General features: G+C 58.3%; 6 protein-coding genes across 6 annotated transcripts; 2 read left to right on the top strand and 4 right to left on the bottom strand.

Annotated features, from left to right (window-relative positions):
- Nucleotides 1-122: 122 nt before the first annotated feature.
- Nucleotides 123-1,928, bottom strand: C8A04DRAFT_8762 (FAD binding domain-containing protein; the record flags this gene model as incomplete). The annotated part of the gene is made up of 3 exons (XM_062785235.1): nucleotides 123-923; nucleotides 984-1,382; nucleotides 1,416-1,928. The coding sequence occupies 3 exons, from the start codon at nucleotides 1,926-1,928 to the stop codon at nucleotides 123-125; spliced, it is 1,713 nt and encodes a 570-aa protein (XP_062641025.1).
- A 1,443-nt stretch (nucleotides 1,929-3,371) lies between these two features.
- On the bottom strand, nucleotides 3,372-5,015 carry C8A04DRAFT_33806 (cytochrome P450; the record flags this gene model as incomplete). The annotated part of the gene is made up of 1 exon (XM_062782608.1): nucleotides 3,372-5,015. One exon carries the CDS (start codon nucleotides 5,013-5,015, stop codon nucleotides 3,372-3,374), a length of 1,644 nt encoding a protein of 547 aa, XP_062641024.1.
- Nucleotides 5,016-5,928: 913 nt separating this feature from the next.
- On the top strand, nucleotides 5,929-7,507 carry C8A04DRAFT_33805 (uncharacterized protein; the record flags this gene model as incomplete). The annotated part of the gene is made up of 3 exons (XM_062782607.1): nucleotides 5,929-6,100; nucleotides 6,173-6,481; nucleotides 6,549-7,507. 3 exons carry the CDS (start codon nucleotides 5,929-5,931, stop codon nucleotides 7,505-7,507), a joined length of 1,440 nt encoding a protein of 479 aa, XP_062641023.1.
- Nucleotides 7,508-8,784: 1,277 nt separating this feature from the next.
- On the bottom strand, nucleotides 8,785-10,102 carry C8A04DRAFT_24198 (uncharacterized protein; the record flags this gene model as incomplete). Its single annotated transcript, XM_062779023.1, has 2 exons — nucleotides 8,785-9,821; nucleotides 9,892-10,102. 2 exons carry the CDS (start codon nucleotides 10,100-10,102, stop codon nucleotides 8,785-8,787), a joined length of 1,248 nt encoding a protein of 415 aa, XP_062641022.1.
- A 3,828-nt stretch (nucleotides 10,103-13,930) lies between these two features.
- On the top strand, nucleotides 13,931-21,591 carry C8A04DRAFT_8865 (ketoacyl-synt-domain-containing protein; the record flags this gene model as incomplete). Its single annotated transcript, XM_062785270.1, has 6 exons — nucleotides 13,931-14,226; nucleotides 14,479-14,758; nucleotides 14,879-18,583; nucleotides 18,731-19,282; nucleotides 19,351-21,267; nucleotides 21,325-21,591. The coding sequence occupies 6 exons, from the start codon at nucleotides 13,931-13,933 to the stop codon at nucleotides 21,589-21,591; spliced, it is 7,017 nt and encodes a 2,338-aa protein (XP_062641021.1).
- Nucleotides 21,592-22,016: 425 nt separating this feature from the next.
- Nucleotides 22,017-23,657, bottom strand: C8A04DRAFT_8777 (uncharacterized protein; the record flags this gene model as incomplete). Its single annotated transcript, XM_062785238.1, has 2 exons — nucleotides 22,017-23,261; nucleotides 23,361-23,657. 2 exons carry the CDS (start codon nucleotides 23,655-23,657, stop codon nucleotides 22,017-22,019), a joined length of 1,542 nt encoding a protein of 513 aa, XP_062641020.1.
- Between the last annotated feature and the right edge of the window lie 421 nt (nucleotides 23,658-24,078).

Raw genomic sequence — 24,078 nt, 5'->3', positions numbered from 1 at the left:
AGTTAGGGGTAATTCGCATTCATCACTGGTTTGACGAGAAAAGAGTAATTATGTGATGAATAAATCCAAATACCTAACTGCAAACTACTAATTGTTACCCAGCTTCTAACAGCACTATCACTCTACGCCCCCCTCACAACATCAACGATTCGCTCAACATCTTCCGGCACCACATCTCCACGCCACGCAACCATCCCATCAGGCCGCACCAGCACCAGCCGCCGCTCATACAACTCCGCAACCTTCTTGTTATCGATCCGCACCACCTCAACCGGCATCCCCACCTTCTTAGCCGCCATCACCACTCTCTCATAACCATCACCAACATCATCCGAGTCATCGCCCAACCTCAACAATACAAAATCACCCCCAAAGAGATCCAGCGTCGATCGCCCATCCTCCAACCACACATGCGGCGCCCGATGTCCCGGCCGCGCCGTCTGCACATACACATCCGGCTCATCCGGCGGCGCTCCACTCCCATCCGGCACAATCAGCGACACCCCCGGGTGACTACCAGCAACAGCAGCACCAGCAGCAAACGAACCAGCCCCCGCATAACTATACCCCAACGCCAGCCCCAGCGCCTGAAACTCCTGCCGCATATTCCCCGCCATCCGCTCCCCCAGCGCCTTCCGCTGCGCCGCGCCCTCGGGGGTATCCTCCAGCAGCTTGTCCCGACCGACGCGGTCGGTCCAGAGAGCAAAGTTCTTGGTGGAACCGGCGCCGTTGCGCAGCGCGATGGGCCGGCGCTCGGCTTCGTAAGCGTCAGCGAGGCGTGGACCGCCCCAGCCGGCGAGTTGCGCAGCGAGCATCCAGCTTAGGTCGGAGATGTCGCCGATGCCGGTGTTGAGGCCGTGCCCGCCGGTCGGGGACATGGTGTGGGCGGCGTCGCCGGCGAGAAAGATGCGGGCGGGGGATTTCTTTGGGGAGGAATCAGGGGAGGAGGAGGGTTGGTTAAGGTCGATGATGTTGGTGGTGACTCCGCCTGAGTGGTAGCGCGCGGCGGTGAACTGGCTGCGACGCCACTGCAGCACGCGCATGAGCTCGTACTCGGCATCGTCACGGCCGAGGGCGCGGCGGAGTACGGCGTGCATGTCGAATGCGGCTGGGTCGGGGAGTTTCTGGCCGGAGCCGACGACGGTGAAGCGCCAGAGCAGGCGGCCGTCGAGGGTGGTGAAGTTGGCCCAGGTGCTTTCCGGTCCGATGAAGAGGTACCGCTCGCCGGCGGGGAAGGTGTGGTATTTGGCGAGGTCGACTTTGACGATCACGCTGAGGGTGTAGCCGAGGTCTTTGCCTTCGAAGGGGATGCCGAGGGCTTTGCGGACGACGCTACCGGCGCCGTCGCAGGCTACTACGTACTGCGCGCGGACTTGTTCGTGCTCTTCTTCCTGGTCTTCTTCACCGATAGCGACGTCTTTAGTCTGGGACCGCTTCTTCAGAAAGCAGGTTACCCCGGTCGTGTCCTCCTCGCACTTCAAAAGCTCCACGCCGTACCGCACATCCGTCATGCCCTGCCGAGCGACAGCCTTAGCAAAGATGGGATCAAACAAAAACTGCGGACACCGCTGCAGCATCTCGCAGCACTGCTCCGGCAACTCGCGGGTCTCAGCCGACGGCATCGGCAGCTGCCCGATCAGCTTGCCCCCGGGACCAAACCCGGTGCAGAACACGGTGTCCCCGGGCAGGTCCTCGGGGAACCCGGAGTGTGCGACCTCGTCGCGGATGCCCTGGAGCCGACAGAACTCCATGGTGCGCTCGTTGATGACGCTGGCCTTGGCGAGGAGCTCTCCGGTGCCGGTGGGCGGGCCGCGCTCGACGATGGTGGTGCGCACGCCGCGCCGGCCGAGGTCGAGCGCTAGGGCTAGACCGACGGGGCCGGCGCCCACGATGAGGACGGGGAGGGTTGAGGGGGGGATGGAGCCCATTGTTTTTTTTTTTCCCTTGGTATTGTTGTTGTTGTTGCTGTCGTAATGAGAGAGTGTAAAATGATGTTGAGAGTCAAGACTCAAATGTGCCAAGAAAGTCTGATTTGGAAAAGAAGTAAAATAAAATAGTCCAAATGAGAACAGCGGAGAGTGAGGGTTGACGAATTCAAGATCAAGGCCGGCCCCAAGATCTCAGTCTGTTGTCTTTTTGTCTGTGTCACAGTATCACCAAAATTCCTTGACTTTCCTTGCTTTCAGCGTCGGCTAGATTTCATATCAGACTGTTGAGAAACCACAATAGGTACGTACCTCCTCCCACCCGTACGGTAATACCCCCACCCCCACTGGACACTACCCCCCGGCGACGAAACCCGATGTTCAACTCCGACCGATACCCGAACCTTATTCGGCCCCATATTCTTGGCGAAGGACCTCTCGTCACTCGACTCCGTTATCTCCACGCCCGACACACCCGCCCCACCCCCGAACCCCGATCCGCGCAATCTGTCATCCCATCGGAGGTACGCTGCGAGTCCAGCCCTCAGCCGTTACTTCCCTTTCCGTTGACATTCTATGTAATGTAGTACCTATGTGATGTAACCCATCTATGCACCCATGCCTCCCGCTTCTTTTCACCTTTTCAAGAAAATGCAACGACAAAAGGAAAAAGCCCCCGATCATCCCGGGCAATGTTCCCGAGTGAGATTCGGCAGGCACGATGACAGCCCCTCACACGTCCCATCCGATGCACTTGCCAACGTTGTGATGGGAATGTGGACGGCCTGTCGGACACGGCCCGGGTTCTTGGCTTGCAGATCCATACAAACATGAGAAACCCATATTTTCCGGATTTCGTTTCGGACTTAGTCTGCTGTACTCTGGTCTTCGTCCCGAGTCGGCTCATCTCTGCCAACACAACACACACGTTACGTCTAGGTTGACCGCCGGGTGAACTCGAGCCTAGCTACGCTGTTTTCTACTCTTTGGGGGGTTTATTTGCACCACGTTACATTCACGAAAAGTGCTGCTGCGTTTGCTATGTAGTGTCAATGGGGTTCCTCTTTGCCTGTACCGATTTTTCCCCTTGAACGCGTGGATAAGACCTGCTGTGCGATGTACTGGAGAAATGTTTTCAGCTAGGTAGAGGGGATAACGGACGATGTCGGGCGATCGCGGTCGAGTGCGGAAATAACGGACAGTGCTCTTGAAATCAAGGTGTAATTATCGACCCACTGTGAAATCTCGATGTTTGCTCACTTTTGCATGCAAGTGCTGTCGTGCTGTTGATGTTTACTGCAGTTTGTTGCGAAACAGTTGTCCTTTTGGGTTTGACTAATTAGACGAACGAACATGAGCTGGAAGATTGATTGACTGCCCGTTGCCCACTTCTCCTCTTTCATTTTGTAACTACCTTACCAAGTCTACCGTAACAAGCCCAACACATCAGTACTTGACAACACCCTCCACATCCACATGCGACCCCCGTAACTCATACCCATCCCTCATCGCAATCGCCCACTGCTCCTTAACAAACCGCAACCGCTGCTCACTCCGCGGCACAAACCGCGCCGCAAACGGCTTCGGGATGGTGAACCCAGCATCCGGGTACGCATTCTCCCCGAGCTCCATGGCCACCTCCGCGCCATTGACCAGCGGCGGCCGAACCTCAAACGCCCACAACATGCACGCGAGCGCAATATCCAGCCCGTTCTCTGCCAGCCTCGCACCCGGACACACACGACGGCCCGTGCTGAAAGTGAAGTGGTCGCGCTTGTACGGATCGCTCATGGCCGCGTACTCGGAGCTGTACAGCCGGTGTTCCAGGTAGCGTTCCGGCATGAATTCGAAGGGTTTCTCGAACCGGTTCGGGTCGTAGTGCAGGAACGCCGTGTTGGCCAGGAGTACTGTGCCTTTGGGGATCACATGGCCCTTGTACACGACGTCTTCGTCCGCGTAGTGCCGGATCCCGGGAGCCAGGATCGGGTTCATCCGCAGCATCTCCTTGACACACGCCCGGATGTACGGCAGCGACGGCATGTCGGCTAGCGTGGGGAGCCGCTCCGGGCCGACCACCCGCATCAGCTCCTCGTGTGCAGCCGTCTGCACCCGGTCGTTGCCCGCCAGGTTGAGAACCAGGCTGTTGAGCGTTGCGGCGGTCGTCTCGAAGCCCGCTTCCACCAGACCGCCGGCGACCCAGGCAAGGTCTTCGTCGTCCAGCCCCTGCGAGTACCAGGACTGCTTGCTCTCGAGAATCTCGCGCGCGTAGCAGTGCGGCGCCTCGCCCGCGGCCAGCTGCTTCTCCATCCGCCGCCATAGTCCCATCTTGATTTCGCGGACTTCGTCGGCCGCCTTGATGGCCTCCTGTCGCCCGGGTTGCAACCATTTGGGCAGCCGGGCCAAGGGCGGGATTTCATCGATTAGGAACGCCCCAGGCTTCGACGTCCGCCGGAGGATCCCCTGGCTGCGGATGGCATTTTGCGCGTCCGGGTGGTCCCAGCTCTTGACGCGGGTGCCGAACGTATTGGTCATGATGATGCTAAAGGCGAAGCGGCGCATGTGCTGGTAGAAGTTTTGCTGGTTCACATTGTCCGTCGCCAGCTCGAAGAGCAGCTGTTTGGCCTCGAACTCCTGGCTGGGCGCAAACGTGGCCGTGATCGGGACTGTGGTAATTTGCCGCACTACCGAGCGTTGTGCGCGCCAGTGTGGGCCGTACGGCATTGTTGGCATCCGCTTGCCGCTGGTGACGATGTCGTGGCCCAGTGGCGATGGTGCCTTGGATGATGTCTTGACCGCCTGCTTCTCTAGAATCTCACGGATTGCCTCGGGGGTGTTGATCACCACCCAGTTGTACCAGCCCACTCGGATCTTGAAGATATCGCCGTATTCCATCGCCCATTGCCGGAACACTACCGGCGCTCTGGGCGGGAGCTGCGCGCCCACGCCGATGAACGGGTAGCCCTTAGGGCCTGGAATTGTGTCCAGCCTGCGGTCACGGCCAAGCCATGTCGCAACAAGCAGGACGGCCCCGAAGACGGCCGCGAGAGAGATGACCCTGTGGGCCTGGTAAATCGCGTACAAGTCGTCCATGGTTTCTTGATGTTGCGAAAATTTGAGAAAAAAGGGGTTGAAGACTTAAAGGGTGCTTGCAATCCACCAAGATGTTGAGACTGTTGGTTTTGATTTGATGCTTCGGCGCTGCGACATATTTCGTCCAGACTCCAGGACCTCGGCGAAAGTTGAAGTTGAGTCCGGACTCCGGAGTCGTTGTCGTGAAATCTTCAAATGGATTAGGGAGTTGTCCCGATGACCTGAACAACCTCCGCTTCTCTTTTTTGTGAATCCGACATTCAACTCTTCACATTTCCCGTTTATGCTTTTTACAACCACGTCGTGAGCTGCACAGGGCGCGCATCAACAGCAACCTCGGGCCGCGATAACCATAGTGTTCACGGATACGGGATACCCACCAAACGGGAACAGTCAAGGTAACCGGAGCGGCCCGCTTTAGCTATTTCCCGCCTGGGACACGACCGAAGAATTTGATTGGCTTGTCGCATTGATCTCCGATTCACCCCGGGGCGTGAATCGGAGATCAAAACGGCTGCCGGCAGTGAGCGGGAGCCAGGGACCCCTGTTCCCACTCCACAACCATTGCGCCCTCTCTCAACGTAACCCACCCTTCGGCAACCTTCGTGAAGATTTGTCGATGAAGATCGTAAGGAGATAGGATTTGTGAAGACCGAGAGGCGGCTTGGCTCTTCCCGAGCGCGTTGTAATCTCCGCTCAATGCGAACACGGCTGGACTTGGCAGCAGTCTGAATTTGTAAGATGATGAGGTTGACCCTTCTGTGGGCTATATCATGAACTTCGGGTTGAAACTGTTGTGTTTGAATAATTTGCCTCGCTTTCATGTCCTGCACAATCAATAAGACGGACCCAGATTTGTGCTGCCGACAGCTCGTTATCGCCCCCTTTTCTGCTACAAATTTTCATCTTGAAGATGGCGACCAACACCCCTTCAGACGCGGCCACGACCGTGCACTTGTCCCCCAGAACCTCGCCCGGCTACACCCACGTCGCCGGCTTGACGGATGAGTGCGCGAAGAAAACATCCGAGCTGCTCACCGTCAATCATAAGCTGTATCACACAAGATGGAACTTGACTTTTCACAGTAAGCCCCGCCCAAAACCGAGAACAAGGTTGTCAAAGACAACCAGCGCAGTGGCGCTGACCAATCCCCTAGACCACATTGCCCACCACCTGCTCGCCATTTGGGCTTTGGGTGGCTCCCCTGCTGAGATCCAGGACATGTGGGACTACAATGCGCCTTACCAGGGTGCCATTGAGCGCCCTCGTGCAGCAGACTCGCCAGAACCAGACCTCAAGGACCCGGTGCAGTTTGAAAAATGTCTTGGTGTAGACGACTGCTACCTCGACTTTTTGAGATTTTTCGAAGGCGAGATTGCCGAAAAGGGTGTTCCCGCTGTTATTCATGAGTACCTTCTCAAGGGGGATGAGCGAGCGGACGATATTTTCGGGCGCATGTACACCGGTAAGTACACAACCAGACCCGAGGCCCACCATGTGTGAATTGACTCTAACCTCAATTATCCCGACAGACCTGGTACACCCGATCATCCACCTCGGGTCGGCTCTTGAGTTCGACCAACCGGGCTTGGTGGCCGAAGCACTCGCCGGCGCTTGTGTTCACTTTAGTTGGCCCAAGACGTTCCTGTTGCCCACAGAGGAGCATGTCCGGTCCAACCCGGGCGAACAGTCAACGCCGTTCCTCCAGTTGCTGGATGGAATGCGCCATGACCCTGTCATTGCCTCTGGCGTGCGTGATGGCGACCCTTTCAACAAAATCCCGGATGCGTTCCTCAAGCGCGTGACGCCGGCTCAGCTGGTACCTCACTTGAGCCGGTTCCGGGTGAAGGCGGAGCCGGAGGATTTGCGGCGTAAGACGACGGAGATGCTCTACGCCAGTGCGTATGTGCTGGGCGCAGCGCAACGGCCCGGGAAGCGTGAGAAGATGGATTTTGTGACGCTACACAGTGCCACACTCGCGGTATTCTACCCGGCCTTGCTAGCGCTGGACTGGCTGTCGGATGCCGAGAAAGCGCGCATGCTGGAGGCCAAGGTCCGCGTCGATGCCGTCATGTACGCAGGCTGTGCCTGCCCGGCGTTGTACCCGGAGCGCATCATCGACTATGTGCCCCAACACCCAGCCGACGGCTGGCCGGAGCTTATTCACCGGGCCATTGTCTACCGCGATGAGGGCCACGCGGCGAAGCTAATCCGCGCCCTCTACTGCGTGGAGCAACTCGATGAGCCGGTTCCCGAAAATTTCCCGATTGGAAAGGAGCACCTCATCAAGATCGCACACATGGCGATGGATTCCATTGAAGCGTCGCTGGAACCGGATGGTCATAACACCCCGGATCACGTCGCGAAGGCGGTGCTGGACCGGGTTGGCCACGGCGGCGAGATGGTTTTGAATAACACCATCCGTTGGGTGTTTTACGGTGGTCTGGAGAAAGCTTGGTTGTATGTGCCCGAGAAAAAGATCCCCGTGTAAACTGAGCAGGGGTGGGGATCTTGTATCATGTTTTAGATTTTGGGGTTAATTGAGTCGGTGTTGAGAAACAAGATGAAAGAACGAAATGGACGTACCATGGTTTTTGCGCCAAGTTCCTTGACTTCATCCTTGTAATGACCATTGATAACGAGAAAAGAATACACAGTGCTTGCTTGCTTGATTGACGTGAAACTCTCCCTGGTGGTGCCTGTCAAAAGTTTGAGGCTAGTTACAACCTGGGAATCCCGAAACCGGTAAATTTGAGACCCTGAGGACATGACAAGCTTGGAAGTGTCCTCGGGAAACCTTATCTCTGCCACAAGTACGTATCCGCCCGAACGGTTTCATGAGCGGTAGGGTGAAGGATGTACTTTCGTAACGCTTTCGGGTTTCAAACGAAACCCGGGAAACTTGGCCTGTTAATTACATGAATACATCGTCGAAGGAGTGCTTGGCCTTGGAGAGGGCTGCTACTCGGTCCTTGTTTGAAAGTGTTCCAGTTATGAACGGGAATGCGACAGGTACGAGTAACATGGGGACGCAATGTTACCTACGTACCTATGTACCCAAACGTTGTCCCGGTGTAGCAAAGCACGCCTGCAGCCACTGCCGAGGGGACAGACAGCGACTCATCGAACCGGCAGTATACGTACGTTCCCACAGGGTTCAAGCAGCTTTCAGTAGCGCTTGGAGTTGTTCCTTCCTCCTCTGTGGATGTCCCATGCTCCTCGAAACTGCCTAATTAGTTGTGCAGCACCACTGTGAAATAATTATGGAAGGTGCCACCATGGTGTTTCTCACTGGAAGGTGCGAGAGACTCAATCGCACAAATGATACATTTGAGGAACTCGGCGGACGAAAACAAAACAACCCTTTCTAAAAGACTCCTGTGGACTGAACCAAGCCTTGAATGCAACTTAGAATCGCCACCCCGTGTCCTAAAACTCGATACCAACGCTTTGCGGGGATCTCAAGTGTCACCGGCATTAAACAACCCCATGCACCGGGAATAACGTGAAGAAGTAAGATGGAATGGCAATGCCGAGAAAGTGGCCGAAATCGACAACGGTGGAGATTGGGGGAGACGAAGCCTCCATGGAGTTGTGGCCAAACCCGGGAATTAAGCCCTGCGCTGGGTGATTGATTGATTGATGCGTTGTTGGTTGATTCAAGCCTCTTTCGCTTTCATTCTCCCCAGGTAACCTTCTCCATTTCGCCAACAGTACCGAGCCCCCAATTAACAGAAACCAAAAAATTAAATAAATAGCCGCATCCGATCACAACAAATCCGCATTCAGTTCCCTCAATTTCGACCTCATCAAGTTGGTCACTCTCAAATGCTCGCCCCTCAACCACGAGTCCAGGATCTGGTACAGGTTGCTTTCCCCACCAAAGCCCGGGCTCGACATATCTGCCATGCACTGGCCACCACCATGATGGAATGAAGTAAAAAGATCAATCAGCCACCCAGCCCTCCTCATCTCTCCCGACAACAACTGTATCTTCAAGGCCGCCTGCATCCCCAGATCGTCGACGTTGAACGTCCCAATCGCCATTGACGATGGTCCGATGGCGAGAGGTGCAGCCGCTCGTGTCGTGCCCACATTCGAGCCCCCCGGACTGGGGACAGGTCCTGATGGCGCTGTGGGTGCGGCTGCGTTGGAGCTCGCTAGACTCGACGGAGCCATGGCCGTCACACTGAAGTCATCCAATGTGATAGCCGGGGGTAAGTAGCTGCTGCTGCTCCAAGAAACGACCCTATCGTGGTGTGAGGTACAATCTGTCACCTGCTGGTACCAGATCAGGACCCGTGAGATGATGGACGCATAGAGCAGTTGCAGGTGGGGTGAACGGTCGCAAGTGCATAATAGTAACTGGCCGAGGCGCTCGCTAGCCTCCCGGTTGATGCGGAGGACGTGGTCCAAAGGCACCGATTGGGTAGGTGTTTGTGGGGTGGTTTCGAGGGGAGACCCGAAATGCCCCTTGCTAATGTTGAGATTCGACAGGTTCCCGAGAATCTCGTATGCATCCCGCAGGCAATCGTGGTCCCCAGTACCAGACAGTACCATCGAGGCGCTCCCGGGGCGGGACGATTCGGGGGTGTGTGAGGCATTTGACGACGCACGATCATGTTCCGGTTCTTCCGGCAGTGCATTATCTGCCCAGTAGCTCTCTGAAGCTGCCCAGTCGACGAAACCCGAATGGAGGGGATCCGCCCCTATAAAATTCAGGTCGTGATGCAAGCCGTCCTCTATTGACGCAAAGTCGATCATTCCAACGTTGGCGCTATTACTCTCCGCAATCCCGCCCCATACTATGGACAACGGATGGTTAGTGATTTCCGAGAACGGGGTATTATTAGGGGTATGTAAGATCGTACATACCGTCGTCTCCATTATGGCTCACTGTGCTAGAAGCACCTGGCTGGTCAGGCTCTGGGGCCAGTACCGCCGCCGTCGCCCTTGTCGCGCGTTCCTCTGGCTGCTCGCTTGAACGTCCTGACGAAGTCGGCGAGGTACTCCCTGTGGTGCGTTTTGGCACAGGTTGGCGAGGTGGTCTGCCAAATTTGCGAGATTCTCCGTAGACACACGGCATCCCGAAGGAAACGCAGCGCCCGCACTCAGGCTGGCCCCGGTCACATTTTAGCTTTGCCGCTCCGCAACCGTCACAACTGGACCGCAGCTTGGGCCGCCGTGGCTTCTGGTTTGGCTGTTTGCACGACATGTCTCCGGCTCCCGGGCCCGGGTTGAGCTGGTTCCCTTCTCCCTCCCAACTTCCGTCTGGTTTCTCTCGTAGTGTGGCGTTGCTGTCCCAGAAATCCTGGGGTGGGCGCGTCGAGGTATCTCGGGCGTTCGGAAATAATCAGGCGTTCGAGTACAATGGGGTTAACTGGATGGTTGTGGTCGACGGGACGCGCTTCTTGGTGCGTAGGGTACGATTCTCGCCTTCTCACACGAGTATCCGGTATCGATGTTGATGGGGGAGTGCCGGTAGCGGGTCACAAACTATGTCCACGGTTGGATTGAAAGTGAAGCATGACAATGAGGGTGGATAAGAGGCTACTGTTGCATCGAGGCCTAACCATGCATGACGCAGCTGTTGGTAGTTCACTGGACACGGCCCGAGGTTTGAACCCGAATACACCGGTACGTCGTGTTTGTCTCTTTGGTTCCTCCGGGTTAGCGGAGAGTTGACTGAAGGCTAATCTTATGTATGATGGAGGTACCATCGGTACAGGCGGTGGGGTTCCTGGAAGGGAAGGTGACGAATTCCGCACGCGCGGGGGGGTAGTCGACATGTTTCCCTTTCTAAAGGCGGAATAATCCGCCGGGGCGCCTCCTAGGCTCCTAACGTCCCAAGGAGGACATGCAGCTGCCAGCGCTCACTATCTTAGCGAGACACTCATGCTGGACGTGCATTCGGCCACTCGTAACGAGAGCGTGGTAATACCACCGACGAAGCGACCAGGATGCGGGATTTCAATGGAGCGAAAGCAAGCTACGCCGCTACGTCTCAAACAACCTGAGTCGCCGATGCAGAATATCACAGCGAGTCAGGGACCACCGATGACGATGACCGTGCTAGAGCCTAGAGCAGATGCTCCTGGGCAATCGTCGGGGACCCTAACCCAAGCTTAGTCTTGGCAAAGCTTGATCATCGGGGCAGGCTCGGCAGCGAAAGCTTGATCGTCGGGACAGGCTCGGCGACAGGCTCGGCAGCGAAGCTCGATCTCGCGGGCGGCGGGAGGGCGCGCGGATGATTGCCCGCCCACCGGTTGGCTGGCAACGGGAGCCCATCCATGATCTACGCTACCGAGGCTAGGTATGGGTTCGCGTGTAGGTCTGAACAGCAGCCATGTTTTGGATCAAGCAGCTGAAAGGGTTGTGTGGGGTACACTATTCTTCATGACCTCGCAGCCCATTGCAGGGCTTTCGGATCTTCTCCGGGATGGCTGCAGTGGCCTGGGTGCCTGGCTTGCCTGGGGACGAACTGTTGCCCACTTCCGTCACGGCTGCCCCACTTTCATCACCCACATCCATGGATCTTCACTGAGTTCAGCAAAGTGACACTGACTTGAAATGCCCCCCAGCAGCCTCACCTGGCTGTCACACCTTACCGACTGTCAGATGAATTTGGGACCCGTACACGACTGTGTATACCCCGTATTCTGTACACTACAACGCTGCGGCCACGCCTCGATTCTGCACCTCATGGGCGTGACTGGGCGGCTTTTTTTGGCCCCCAGAACGTGCTTGCATCTGATATGCCCGAGCCCCGGCCTGCCGATCAAGGGTCCAGATCCCCAGTGCTTTTCGACAAGGAACAGCGAAACAGCCAGCCAGCCACAAAAGTGATATTTTGGAAGGTGCGGATCAACGACAGAGTTTTTCTGGACAATTCATGGATAGCGGCTCGAACTTCTCATCCCTCAAGCGTGCCTTGCCCCCGTCTTGCCTCTGAAGTCTCGGAGATCAACAGCTTTAGGCAGAGGACCGACGATGTTCGCGCTGAGCGGCTTCGGCGCAGTGACACAACATCTCACCACTGACGGAGCTGACGGACAGTTTAGGCCCAACAATCAGAGACACTCAAATCCTAACTATCACTTGTGGACGTCGGGCTTATCAAAATAACCCTCGGCTGGCTGCTGGCAGGCGAAAGAAAGCCGTCACTTCAGGCTGTCCGCGGGCCATGACGGGCTTTCCCCTGTCGCATGTAATACCTCTTTTCATCGCCAGGATGATCCCTTTGAGGGGAGCGAGGGATCTCGTTTCGTTTCGCGAGAACAACATCGGGTGTTGACGTGTCTACACTGCGCTTGCCCCACTTACCCACCAAGCCGGTTCGGGGCGGCTTGTCGCACTCACACAAGTGTCACTCAGTTTGGAACCCCGACAACAAGCTTCTGGACAAGGGGCCAAAGGACTAACGGGGCAAAATCTCCCGTCAATCGCTCAGGAATCACAACCCCGGGTGCGTTGCATGTGCAAAGCTGAGTCCCGCCGAGGGAGATAAGCTTTTGTCAGAAAGCACACAAATTGTTGGCACGGGCGAATGGAAATCGGGATTTGTTGACCTGCGACCTGCCCGTTGCAGCGTTGGCCTCCAACCGTCCCAAAGTTTAGCTCACGCAACTGCCGCCGCGCCGCAGCCTCTTTTGCCAAGCAACTCAACGCTTCAGACGCGGCGGTGCTGACGATGGGGTAGCATCGCCTACCGGGCTTTTTTTCCCTTTTTTTTCCTCTCTAATTTTAAGCCCTTGCCACTCCTTGCGCCCGCTAACTTGGGGCTGGGCTCCCCACCCCCACACATCCTGACAGCAGCGCACGTCGTGGGCAGAGGATGGGCGGCGGTAAAATGCACACGCAGATGTGCGGCGTGCTTAGTCTATCAACACTCGGGAACTGGGGCTTAGCGAAGGTGCGGCGGGGACCCCGAGACCTATCTCCCGGTGTTTTCGCTTAACTCAGAGACCGACGTGCGGATGTGTCCCAGGTGAACAGGATGCATATCGGCAGCTTCGGGAAACAAAAGAATCACTCTATTGCGTGCGCGGTCTCGGAGTTGGAAAGGGAGGGGCGGATAGGAAGGGAAGGGAAAGGCTGCTTACCTTTGTGGAGAAAGAGTTTCTGCTAGCTTTCGGCTTGTGGTTACATCGCCATCGATAAGATGTGAATGCATACGGTTCGATAGATGGTTGGTATCCTCGCATTGTGGACCTGCAGTTCAGGCGGGAAGGGGTGTTTACCCGACACACCGGCAACCTATGACAGGGGGGTAACGGAAGGGTGGGATGGTTCCGGGAAATCATATTTTCCCCATCTGTTGATGCATCGAGGCATGTCACGATCGGGAATATCCCCAATGGGCTGTCGGGAAACAAAAAACAACAGGCTGTTTTCAGGGGGCTGGCTGCCTGAACCACATTTCGTAACAACTCACGGCTTTCGAACGACGACGACCACTCGGGGCATCCTCGGGTTGGGTCAGTCGGGGATATGCGGCGCTTCTCGGAGACATGCCAAACACACTGTCGAGCGGATTGCTTGCTGACGATTGCGCCGTGGTCTCGGCGACGGAAGTGTGCGGGTGATGATGGAAGTCCCGGGCGGATGCCAACATGTGCTATCACGGGGAAAAGAAAAAAAAGGGCCGCCGAGTGGCCGACGATGAGGATGGAGGAAGCATATGAAGGCGCTCTGGATCCGTCGAGAGAAGTGAATAGCATCCAAGAATCAAACATTCATCCCCTCATCCTTTGAGCGAGACTGAAGAAACATCCAAACCGCCGACCACCCTTGGTTTCTCAGTCACAGCCTGCTCTACCTTTGTCTCTACCTCTGTCACCGATATCGGTTTCTCTCTTCTCCTTTTCCCCAACATCGAGACAGTTTCTGTTTTCCTCTCTTATCCTTTTACACAATGGCGGACCAGCGGAAGCTGTATCTCTTTGGAGATCAAACCCACGACATCAAGCCGCAGCTGAAGCGGCTGCTGCAAAACAGGAGCGCCCCTGTGGTGGAAGACTTCCTGACGCGGGCATACGATGGGATCCGTACCGAGATCTATGATCTCCCGCACGAGACTCGGGAAAGCCTCCCGCGGTTTACCTCCCTGGACGACCTGGTCCAGTGGGATGTTGGCGCCACGGGCGAGGGCCGGTGCGTGGCGCTCGATATGGCGGTGACTTGCATGTCCCAACTTGGGACTTTTATCAGGTACGTACCTTTTGGGAGTTCCGGATTCGGAGATATCTTCTTCCCCTGTTCCGGAGTTGCCCACTCCCGCCTTGACTCTTGACTCTTGTGCAGTCCACCCCTTCAAACCTTTGGTTCCTTCCTCCACGCCTATCCCTAACCCTAAACCACATCATACCCCTTTTACCTTCCTAATTTCCTATCGTCACGACCAATTTAGAACGGTGTCACAACAGGCAGCCCGGACTAACATGGCGTCTTTCCCACGTGAAGTGAAGCAGATGGTTGGTACAACGGCGCCAACACTTCGCGGGTGGCCGGACTTTGCACCGGCACCCTGGCTGCGGCGGCTGTCAGCTGCAGCCGCAGCACGCAAGAGCTGGTTGCCAAAGGGTTGGATGCGGTGGTCGTGGCGTTCCGGACGGGCGTTCGTGTGACGGACGTGGCAAAGCGCGTGGCGCCGGCGGCTGCAGAGAGCGGCGATGAGACGTGGTCGATCATCGTCGCGGGCGCCGCCGCGGCTGATGCGGTGAAGGCTTTTGGGGAGAACAGCGTGAGTGTTTTCTTTCCCTGTCTGGGGTGCAGCTGACCCTTGATTATCTTATTTCCGCTTCTATTTCCTGGTTTGAATCACCCCCTTGATTGTGGCTAGCTGACAGATCTGGTGTGACAGATTCTCCCATTGACCAGCCGACCGTACGTGAGCGCCTTTGCGCCCAACGGTGTGACAGTCAGCGGCTCGCCTGCCGCGCTTGCTCGCCTTACCAAATCGGAGGAGTTCAAGAGCTTCAAGTTCAAGAGCATCCCAATCCATGGCCCATACCACGCCCCGCATCTGTACTCCAAGACGGACGTGAGCGACATCATTGAGGCCGTGGTCTCGGACAGCCGATCGCAGGACACGGAGCAGACGACGTTCATCCCGAGCACGGCGTCTCAGGGTGACGAGGAGACGAAGAAGCGTACGTTTGTGACGCTCCTGGAGGCTGCGGTCGAGCATATCCTTCTCCAGCCGATCCGGTGGAATGATATTCTCGACGAGCTGCAGGCATGGCTCCAGACGGCTGGCGACTCGGAGTCCTTCCGGGTGGTTCCCATCGGCACACTGGCCGACCAAGTTGTGTACTCGTCGCTCAAGCAGACGTCGCTACGCAGTCTCCTCCCGTCGGCTGAGGGTCCGGGCATCAAATCGTCCTCCGGACCGGGTGTCAACGCCAACGCCACGGCAGCGGACCCGAAGCGGCCGAAGCTGGCCATCATCGCCATGTCTGGGCGGTTCCCTGGAGCGGAAAGCACCGAGGCGTTCTGGGATCTGCTGCACCAGGGCCTGGATGTGCACAAGCCGGTCCCGGCGCTGCACTGGGATGCGAAGACGCATGTCGACCCGACGGGCAGCACCAAGAACACGAGCGCAACTCCGTTTGGATGCTGGCTCGACAACCCGGCGGCGTTTGACGCCCGCTTCTTTAGCATCTCGCCGCGCGAAGCACCGCAGATCGACCCGGCACAGCGTCTGGCGCTGATGACGGCGTACGAAGCGATCGAGCAAGCAGGGATCGTTCCCGATGCGACCCCCTCAACACGTCGGGACCGCGTGGGCGTGTTCTACGGTGTGACTAGCAACGACTGGATGGAGACCAACAGCGCGCAGAACATCGACACGTATTTCATCCCGGGAGGCAACCGAGCGTTTATCCCGGGGCGGATCAACTACTGCTTCAAGTTCAGCGGGCCGAGCTACGCGGTCGACACAGCGTGTTCGTCGAGTCTAGCAGGCATCCACCTGGCCTGCAACTCGCTGTGGCAGGGGGACATCGACACGGCGATCGCGGGTGGCACCAACGTGCTGACAAACCCGGACTTTACAGCTGGCCTGGACCGCGGCCACTTTTTGTCTCGCACGGGCAATTGTAAGACATTTGACGACGGCGCGGATGGGTACTGCCGCGGGGAGGGTATTGGGACGATCATCATCAAGCGGCTGGACGATGCGATCGCTGACAAGGACCCGATCCTGGGCTTGATCCTGGGCGCTTACACGAACCACTCGGCCGAGTCGGAGTCGATCACACGGCCGCACTCGGGCGCGCAGCGGGCCATCTTCCGCAAGATCCTCAACCAGGCCGCCGTTGACCCATACACGGTCAGCTACGTGGAGATGCACGGCACGGGCACTCAGGCCGGGGACGCCGGCGAGATGTCCAGCGTGCTGGATACCTTTGCCCCGCCGCTGGCGCAGGTGAAAAAGGGTCGTACAACGGAGCAACCGCTGTACTTGGGCTCGGCCAAGGCCAACATCGGGCACGGCGAGGCCGCTTCGGGTGTTTCGAGTCTGATCAAGGTGCTGTTGATGATGCAGAAGAACCAGCTGGTGCCGCATGTGGGCATCAAGACGCGCATCAACCGCAAGTTCCCGACGGATCTGGCCGAGCGCAACGTCAACATTGCGCTGGCGCCGACGGCGTGGGAACGCAGTGATGAGCCGCGGCGCGTGTTTGTCAACAACTTCAGCGCTGCAGGCGGGAACACCGCGCTGCTGATCGAGGATGCCCCAGCCTCTCAGGGTGTCGTCTCTGACAGTGCCTCTGACAGCGCCTCTGACCCCCGCAGCCACCATGTAGTCGCCGTGTCGGCCAAGAACGGTGTCTCTCTGCAGGGCAATCTGCGGTCTCTGATCCGGTTCCTCCAGGAGAACGCGACCACGACTCCTCTGGGCCAACTGTCGTACACCACGACGGCGCGCCGACAGCACCACCAGCACCGCGTCATGGTAGCAGGCACAAGCATCGACGAGATCCGAACCCGGCTCGAGACGGCGCTGAAAGATAACGCGGGCATGACACGCCCCAAGAGCGCGCCCAAGGTGGTCTTCACCTACACGGGCCAGGGCGCACAGTACCCGGGCATGGGCCGCGAGCTGTACACACACCTGTCGGCCTTCCGCACCGAGATCCGGCGCCTGGACCAGATCGGCCAGAGCCTGGGATTCCCTTCGGTCGTGCCGGTGATTGTCGAGGCGGCCGAGGCCGATATTGGGGCTTTCTCGCCGCTTGTCGTGCAGCTGGCGAACGTGTGTCTGCAGATTGCGCTGACCAAGCTGTGGGCGTCGTGGAATGTGCGCCCGACCGCGGTTGCGGGCCACAGTCTGGGCGAGTATGCGGCGCTGAATGCGGCCGGCGTGCTGTCTGACACCGATGCCATTTACCTCGTCGGCAAGCGGGCTGAGCTGTTGCAGGCCAAGTGCACCAAGGACACCCACTCGATGCTGGTGGTCAAGGGTTCTGTGCCTGAAATTGAGGGGTGGCTAGGCGTCGGCAGCGAGGACAAGTTCAAGTACGAGTTTGCGTGCATCAACTCGCCCGTCGAGACCGTCCTGGCCGGCGCCAACGAGGACATCGCCTCCATCAAGACGGCGTTGACCGACGCGGGCGTCAAGTCGACCCTGCTGAAGGTCCCCTACGCCATGCACTCGGCCCAGCTGGACCCCATCCTGGCCGACTTTGAGCACCTCGCTGGCGGTGTGACCTTTTCCGCCCCGCGTCTGCCCGTTCTCTGCCCGCTTGACGGCAGTGTTGTTGCTGCGGGCGAAGAACTCAAGTTCGGCCCGCAGTACCTCGCCCAGCACTCCCGCCAATCGGTCAACATGCTCCAGGCACTGCAGACGGCGCGCACCAAGGGTGTCATTGCCGACCTGACGACCGTTCTCGAAGTCGGCCCGCACCCAGCCATCTCAGGCATGGTCAAGGCCGTGCTGGGCACGCAGACACCGACGCTAGCCTCCGCCCAACGCGGTCGCGCAGCCTTCCAGTCCCTCGCGGACGCCCTCAAGGCGCTGTACAACGCCGGTGCCGACGTCCGCTGGGCCGAGTTCCACCGCGACTTTTCCGCGTCTCACCGCGTGCTGCCACTGCCGGCGTACAGCTGGGATCTCAAGGAGTACTGGATGCAGTATGTCAACGACTGGTCGCTGCGCAAGGGCGATCCTCCCTTGATCATCAATGGTGGTAACCGCCTAGAAAGCACGACAATCCACCGCGTGGTCGAGGAGACCGGCGACGGGCAGCGCAAGACCAAGATTGTGGTCGAGGCTGATATTGCGCGCAAGGACCTCAGCCCGCTGGTGCAGGGTCACGAGGTCGACGGTATCCCGCTGTGTACGCCGTCGGTGTATGCCGACATGGCGCTGACGCTGGGTACGTACCTGCTGCGGCGGTACAAGCCGGAGATCAAGGCCGATGAGAGCCTGGTGGATGTCGCTGATATGACCATCTTCAAGGCGTTGATCCTGAATGCGGCCAAGAGTGAGCAGTTGCTGCAGGCGCATGCGGATGTGGACTGGGAGAAGATGGAGGCTGCGATGAAGTTCATGACTTTTGATGTGAGTTGTTGTTTACTTCCTTTCCCTCGTTTACTTCCTCTTGACCCCCTTTACTGTTTGATTACCCCTATTGTTTACCCATATCCAACCCTAACCCTGAATACGCCTGAATACTTTGGATACCCTGACTGACTCGCAACACAACAGAGCAAGGGCAAGCTGCAAGAACACGCCAAGTGCGTGCTGCGCTTCAAGGACCGCAGCCTACAGCCGGCCCTGCAAAAGACCGTCTCGGACGTGCTGGCCAAGATGCGGGGGCTGCGCGAGGGCATCGCGGAGGGCACGACGGCGCGGTACAACGCTCCCATGGTGTACCGGGCGATCCGCCCACTAGCTCGCTTCCACGACGACTACCGCGCCATCGACGAGATTGTGCTCAACAGCAACACCCTCGAGGCCATGAGCAAGCTGAGCTACGGTGCAGTCAAGCGCGGCGGGGACTACCACACCCATCCAGCCATCATCGACTCGCTGACGCAGTGCTGCGGGTTTGCTATGAACTGCAATGATTACACGGATTTGGATACCGAGGTGTTTATGAACCATGGTTGGGGGTCGTTCCAGATCTTTGAGCCGATTGATTTGGAGAAGCACTACACCACGTACACGCAGATGTCTGAGGGGACGGATAAGTTGTGGCATGGCGATGTGGTTGTGCTCGACGGGGAGAAGGTCGTGGCTTATTTCGGGTCTATTGCCGTGAGTTTTCTTTTTCTTTTTCTTCACTTTTCAGGAATCAAAAAACTAACCTTTGCTTCGCCGACCAGATCCAAGGCGTACCCCGCCGCGTTCTGGGCGTCATTCTGGCCCTCGAGAGCAAGGCCAAGGGTGGTCCCAAGCAAGCCCCTGCCAAGGCTGCCGTCACTCAACCTACCCGCCCCACGGCCTCTGCTGCTGCTGTTGCTGCACCCACTGTTGCCTCGTCCTCCCCTTCACAGCTCTCCAAGGCCCTAGCCATCATCGCCGACGAGAGCGGGCTGGCCGTGTCAGACCTGACCGAAGGCACCAGCTTTGCCGACGTCGGCATCGATTCGCTGCTGGGCCTGACCATCTCGGCCCGGCTCAAGGAGGAAATGGACCTCGACATCGAGTTCAACGCGTTCCTGTTCGACTACCCGACCGTCGGCCATCTCAAGTCTTTCCTCGGTGAGACCACGAGCAGTGGCGCGACTAGCTCGAGCCGCCGGTCCAGCGTCTCGATCGTCACCGGCGCCAGCAGCCCGCGCACCCAAGCGACGGGGGTCACCACACCCAGGTCGACGGATGAGGAGGAGCTGCTGCTTGGCAAGGTCGATTTCTCGCAGGCGCTGCGGATTATTTCTGAGGAGAGCGGCGTGGCTATTGAGGAGTTGACGGAGGATACCAACTTTGCCGATGCTGGCGTGGACTCACTGCTGTCGCTGGTGATTGTCAGCCGGTTCCGTGATGAGTTGGAGTTGGATATTCAGCATGAGTCGCTCTTCTTGGACTGCCCGACCGTCGCCGATCTGAGGGAGTTGTTGGCTGGACCGAGTCCCGCGGAGGTCGCTCCTAGCGCAGCAGAAGTTGCTGTTGCTGAGGAAGTCTCGGACCTTCGCCTGGACTCGGCTCCGGCTCCGGCTCCGCCTTCAACTGTTGTTGAAGAGCAGAACAACGCGGCATCGGAGGAGTACGTGCGCAAGCATACCGACCCCGTCGTCCTGGCCGCCCGCCAAAAGGCCGTCGACGAGCTGGTCGCCAAGTACACGGCCGGCTTCACGGCACCCACCTCCACACCCTCGGGCACCCCAGCATCCCCCAACGCCAAGGTCGTCCTCGTCACCGGCGCTTCAGGCAGCCTCGGCGGCAACCTGGTCAAGGCCATCGCGCAGCTGCCCGACGTGGCTACCGTAATCTGCCTCAACCGCGAGAACCGCTCGGCTCCCGACGCCACCGCGCGCCAGTTCAAGGCCATGCGCGAGAAGGGCGTCCACTTCCCTGACGAGCTGAGCGACAAGCTCATCGCCTTCCAAAGCGACACCGCCAAACCCAACCTCGGCCTCTCCCAGGCCGACTACGACCAGCTCGCCGGGTCCGTCACCCACCTGATCCACAACGCCTGGCCTATGAGCGCCAAGCGCGCCCTTCCCGGCTTCGAGTCGCAGTTCCAAGTCATGCGCAACCTCGTCGACTTCGCCCGGGATGCGGCCTCCCTCCGCCCGGCGGACTTCGTCTTCTCCTTCCAAATGGTCTCCTCTATCGGCGTGGTTGGCCACTACGGCCTCGGCAACGGCGAGCAGCGCACCATGGTACCCGAGGACCGCGCGCGTGTCGACTCAGTGCTGCCCAACGGGTACAGCGAAGCCAAATGGGGATGTGAGCGCATGCTGGACGAGACGCTGCACAAATACAGCACTAGCGGTGCGGCGAACACCGCCGACGCCCGCTTCCGCACCATGGTCGTCCGCCTCGGCCAGATTGCGGGCAACAACGGCAGCGGCTACTGGAACCCCATGGAGCACTTCGGGTTCCTGATCAAATCCTCCCAGACACTTAACGCCCTCCCCAACGTCGGCGGTAACGTTTTCTGGACTCCCGTCAACAACATCGCCTTGTCCCTGGCCGATCTCGTGCTGGGTGAGCATGCGCCGTTCCCGGTGTACCACATCGAGAACCCTGTTGGGCAAGACTGGAAGGAGGTGAATGCCATCCTGGCCGATGCCCTGGTTAGCAAGGTCAACCCGTTTTCCGCGGGGAGCGATGAAACCACTGCCACTACGGAGAAACCTTCGCCAATCCCCCTAATCCCCTTCAACGACTGGCTGGAGCGTGTGCGCGCCGCACCGGCACACAACAACCCGGCCGCGACGCTGCTCGAGTTCTTGGATAGCAACTACCTGCGCATGTCATGTGGCGGGCTGGTGTTGGATGTGAAGCACACGCTGGAACACTCGGCTGCGCTGAGGGCGGTGGGGCCGGTGAGTGAGACGGTGGTGAGGAAGTATGTGTGGATTTGGAGGGAGATTGGGTTTTTGAGGCAGGTGGTGTAGGTGGGCGGATTTGGGATGGGGGGATGGGGTTATGATAATAATGAGGTTTCATTTTTGGGTGTGCTTTGGAGGAGGGTTATTGTTTTCGGGTTACTATTTCCTATTCCCTATTTCTTGGGTTGGTTACTGTTTTTGGTTTACTGTTTCCTGTTTCCTATCTCATGTTTCCTATTTCCTATTTCCTAGGTTTGTCTCCTAGCTGGGTTAATTAGTTTCTAGTCGGGTTATAAAATATACTTTCTGTTCCTATTAATCAGCCCCTGAGGGCCTGACCTCAACGTTTAACCTCTATTGCCCAAGTAAGAATGCAAGTCAGAGCCTCAGCTTCCAATGCAAACCGCATCCAAACCACATCCAAACGCCGGGTATTTTTCCAACCTCATACTAATCCCCAACTCATTACATCCCCATACTCATTAATTACATCACTGATTAGACATTACACCGCTCAACCGCTCAAGCATCCCCCAGTCCACCTCCCCAAGCACCCTCCGATGACTTTTTTCCACCGCCTCCGCCTGGTTCGTCTCAAACCAAAACGCCCACACTTTATCTGCTGCTGCTTCCTTATCTTTCTCCCCCGCATCATCCTGCCCAGCCCGCCGCCCAAAACTAACATGCTGCACCACCTGCTCCCGCAACGCAAACCGCTTCAGCCCCTCTGCATCACAGTACTCCTCCACCATGGTATGCACATCGCCACGCTCACGCGAGCGCAAGTTCGCAATAAGACCCTCCAACGCGGGCCGGTGGAATACCAGTGCTTGTGCACAGCACGCGTTGCTATCCATCGGCACGACCCCCGCGGCGAGGGGGGATTGCGGCGCGCTCAGCGGGGCGGGCACGGATGGGTGGTGGAGGCTGTAGTGCGGCAGGGGCAGGTTGTGTTTGCCTGTCATGAAGAAGAGGAGGGTGAAGGCCGGGGCGATGAGGAGGGAGAGGATGGTGATGGTGGGCAGGTCGGGACGACGGTGGCGGCTGGTGGTGCTGCTGGTACGACCGCAGAGGCTGAGGGTACGAATGAACAAAAGCAGGACGGCGGTCCCAGCAGAGGAGATGGCCAGCGTCCAGGGAAGGTGGGCGTACCACCAGCTGCCCTCGGCGTCCCATCCGAGATTGGTCTCGGTGTAGAACAGCCGCAAGTACAGCCAGGGGGCATCCCCCGCGGCCTGCGTGTGGTCGCGCACGAGATACTGCAGCCCGCGCAGGGTACGCGCCATCCAGTCCGCCGCGAACACCACGTCGTCCTGGAAGACAGCCACAAACGGCGCCTCGGTCTCCTCCAGACACCGCTCCAGCATGTACAGGTAGTCATGCACCCCCTTGAGTGCCACGTCCCCGTCCGCCTCAGCCTGTCGCAAACCCGCGGTCGTGAGCCCCGTTAGTCCGCGGTACCCGTCTGCGTCGTCGACTAGCGGGTCGACCCAGGGGGCGTGCCAGCTGGGATGGCGCGCGGGTTCGGTGTTGGCGAAGAGGAGTTTGACGGTGAGAGCGGCGCGCTCGCGGGGGTCGAGACCGGCGAGCATGGAGCCGATCGCGTCGGCTGTGTAGAGCCGGGCTGCCTCGCCGACTTCTTGTCGGCGTACTGCGATGAAGGCTGCGCAGAGTGCTGGGGAGGGGCCAGCTTTGCTGGGTTTCTCACCACCATCACCGTTCTTCTCCCCACCACTCTCAGTCTGACCATTCTCACCCTGATCACTCTCAGCCCCAGGCCCGCCATCACCATCACCATCACCATCACCACCACCCCCCCTTAACGCCCCATCCACAACCCCCGCGACAAACTCCCTCGCCTGCTGCTGCCTTACCGCCGAATACCCCAACTCATACACCCGCCCATCATCGGCGCGGAAATACGCGCTGTTCGGGTCCCGCCAGAGAAACACACGGCCGTACGCAAAGGCGAGCAGCCAGAGCACCGTGCATACCAGCAGAGTGCGTGTGGCTGAGTGGGAAAAGAGACGGCGTGGGTGGGCAAGTGAGGCTAACCGGGTTGTGAGTGGTGGTCTAGGAGGCCGGGGGCCGGTGTGCCATGGTGTTGTTGTTGGGGGTTGTTGGTCGGGCATTCGGAGAGGACGTGAGGCCGGGGGTGAGTGGGACGATCGGGAGAGGGAGTGCTATGTACACGTGTAACGGGGATAAATCTGGAAAAGAAACGCGGGAGCCCGGAAAACGCGAGCTCTTTTTTTTTTTATTAACGGGCCCAAGAATCCAGTTTAGGGGATTGGATCGGGCCTGGTGGGCTTGGCGGAGTGTGCCAAGACGGCGAGTGCGCAATGCGTGCGGAGCTTGTCCAGGGGCGCCTTCCTCCTCACCTCCTGCATGAGACGAGACACGCGGATGGATTCGCGGCAGGCACGGCGGACGGCAACTTCCTTGGAGTGGTGTAGAAGCACGCACGCACTGCCTTGATTGTCACGTCCGCTGCTTCCTTCGGGCGGGCTCAGCCTTTTTTCAACGGATTTGAACAGTTTCAATCATTTCAAC

This window comes from Dichotomopilus funicola (assembly GCF_033296635.1).
Source record: "Dichotomopilus funicola strain CBS 141.50 unplaced genomic scaffold C8A04scaffold_2, whole genome shotgun sequence".
Classification (NCBI taxonomy): Eukaryota; Fungi; Ascomycota; class Sordariomycetes; order Sordariales; family Chaetomiaceae; genus Dichotomopilus; species Dichotomopilus funicola.
Note: the sequence above shows the minus strand (reverse complement) of the source record. Positions and strands in the feature narration are given on the sequence as shown.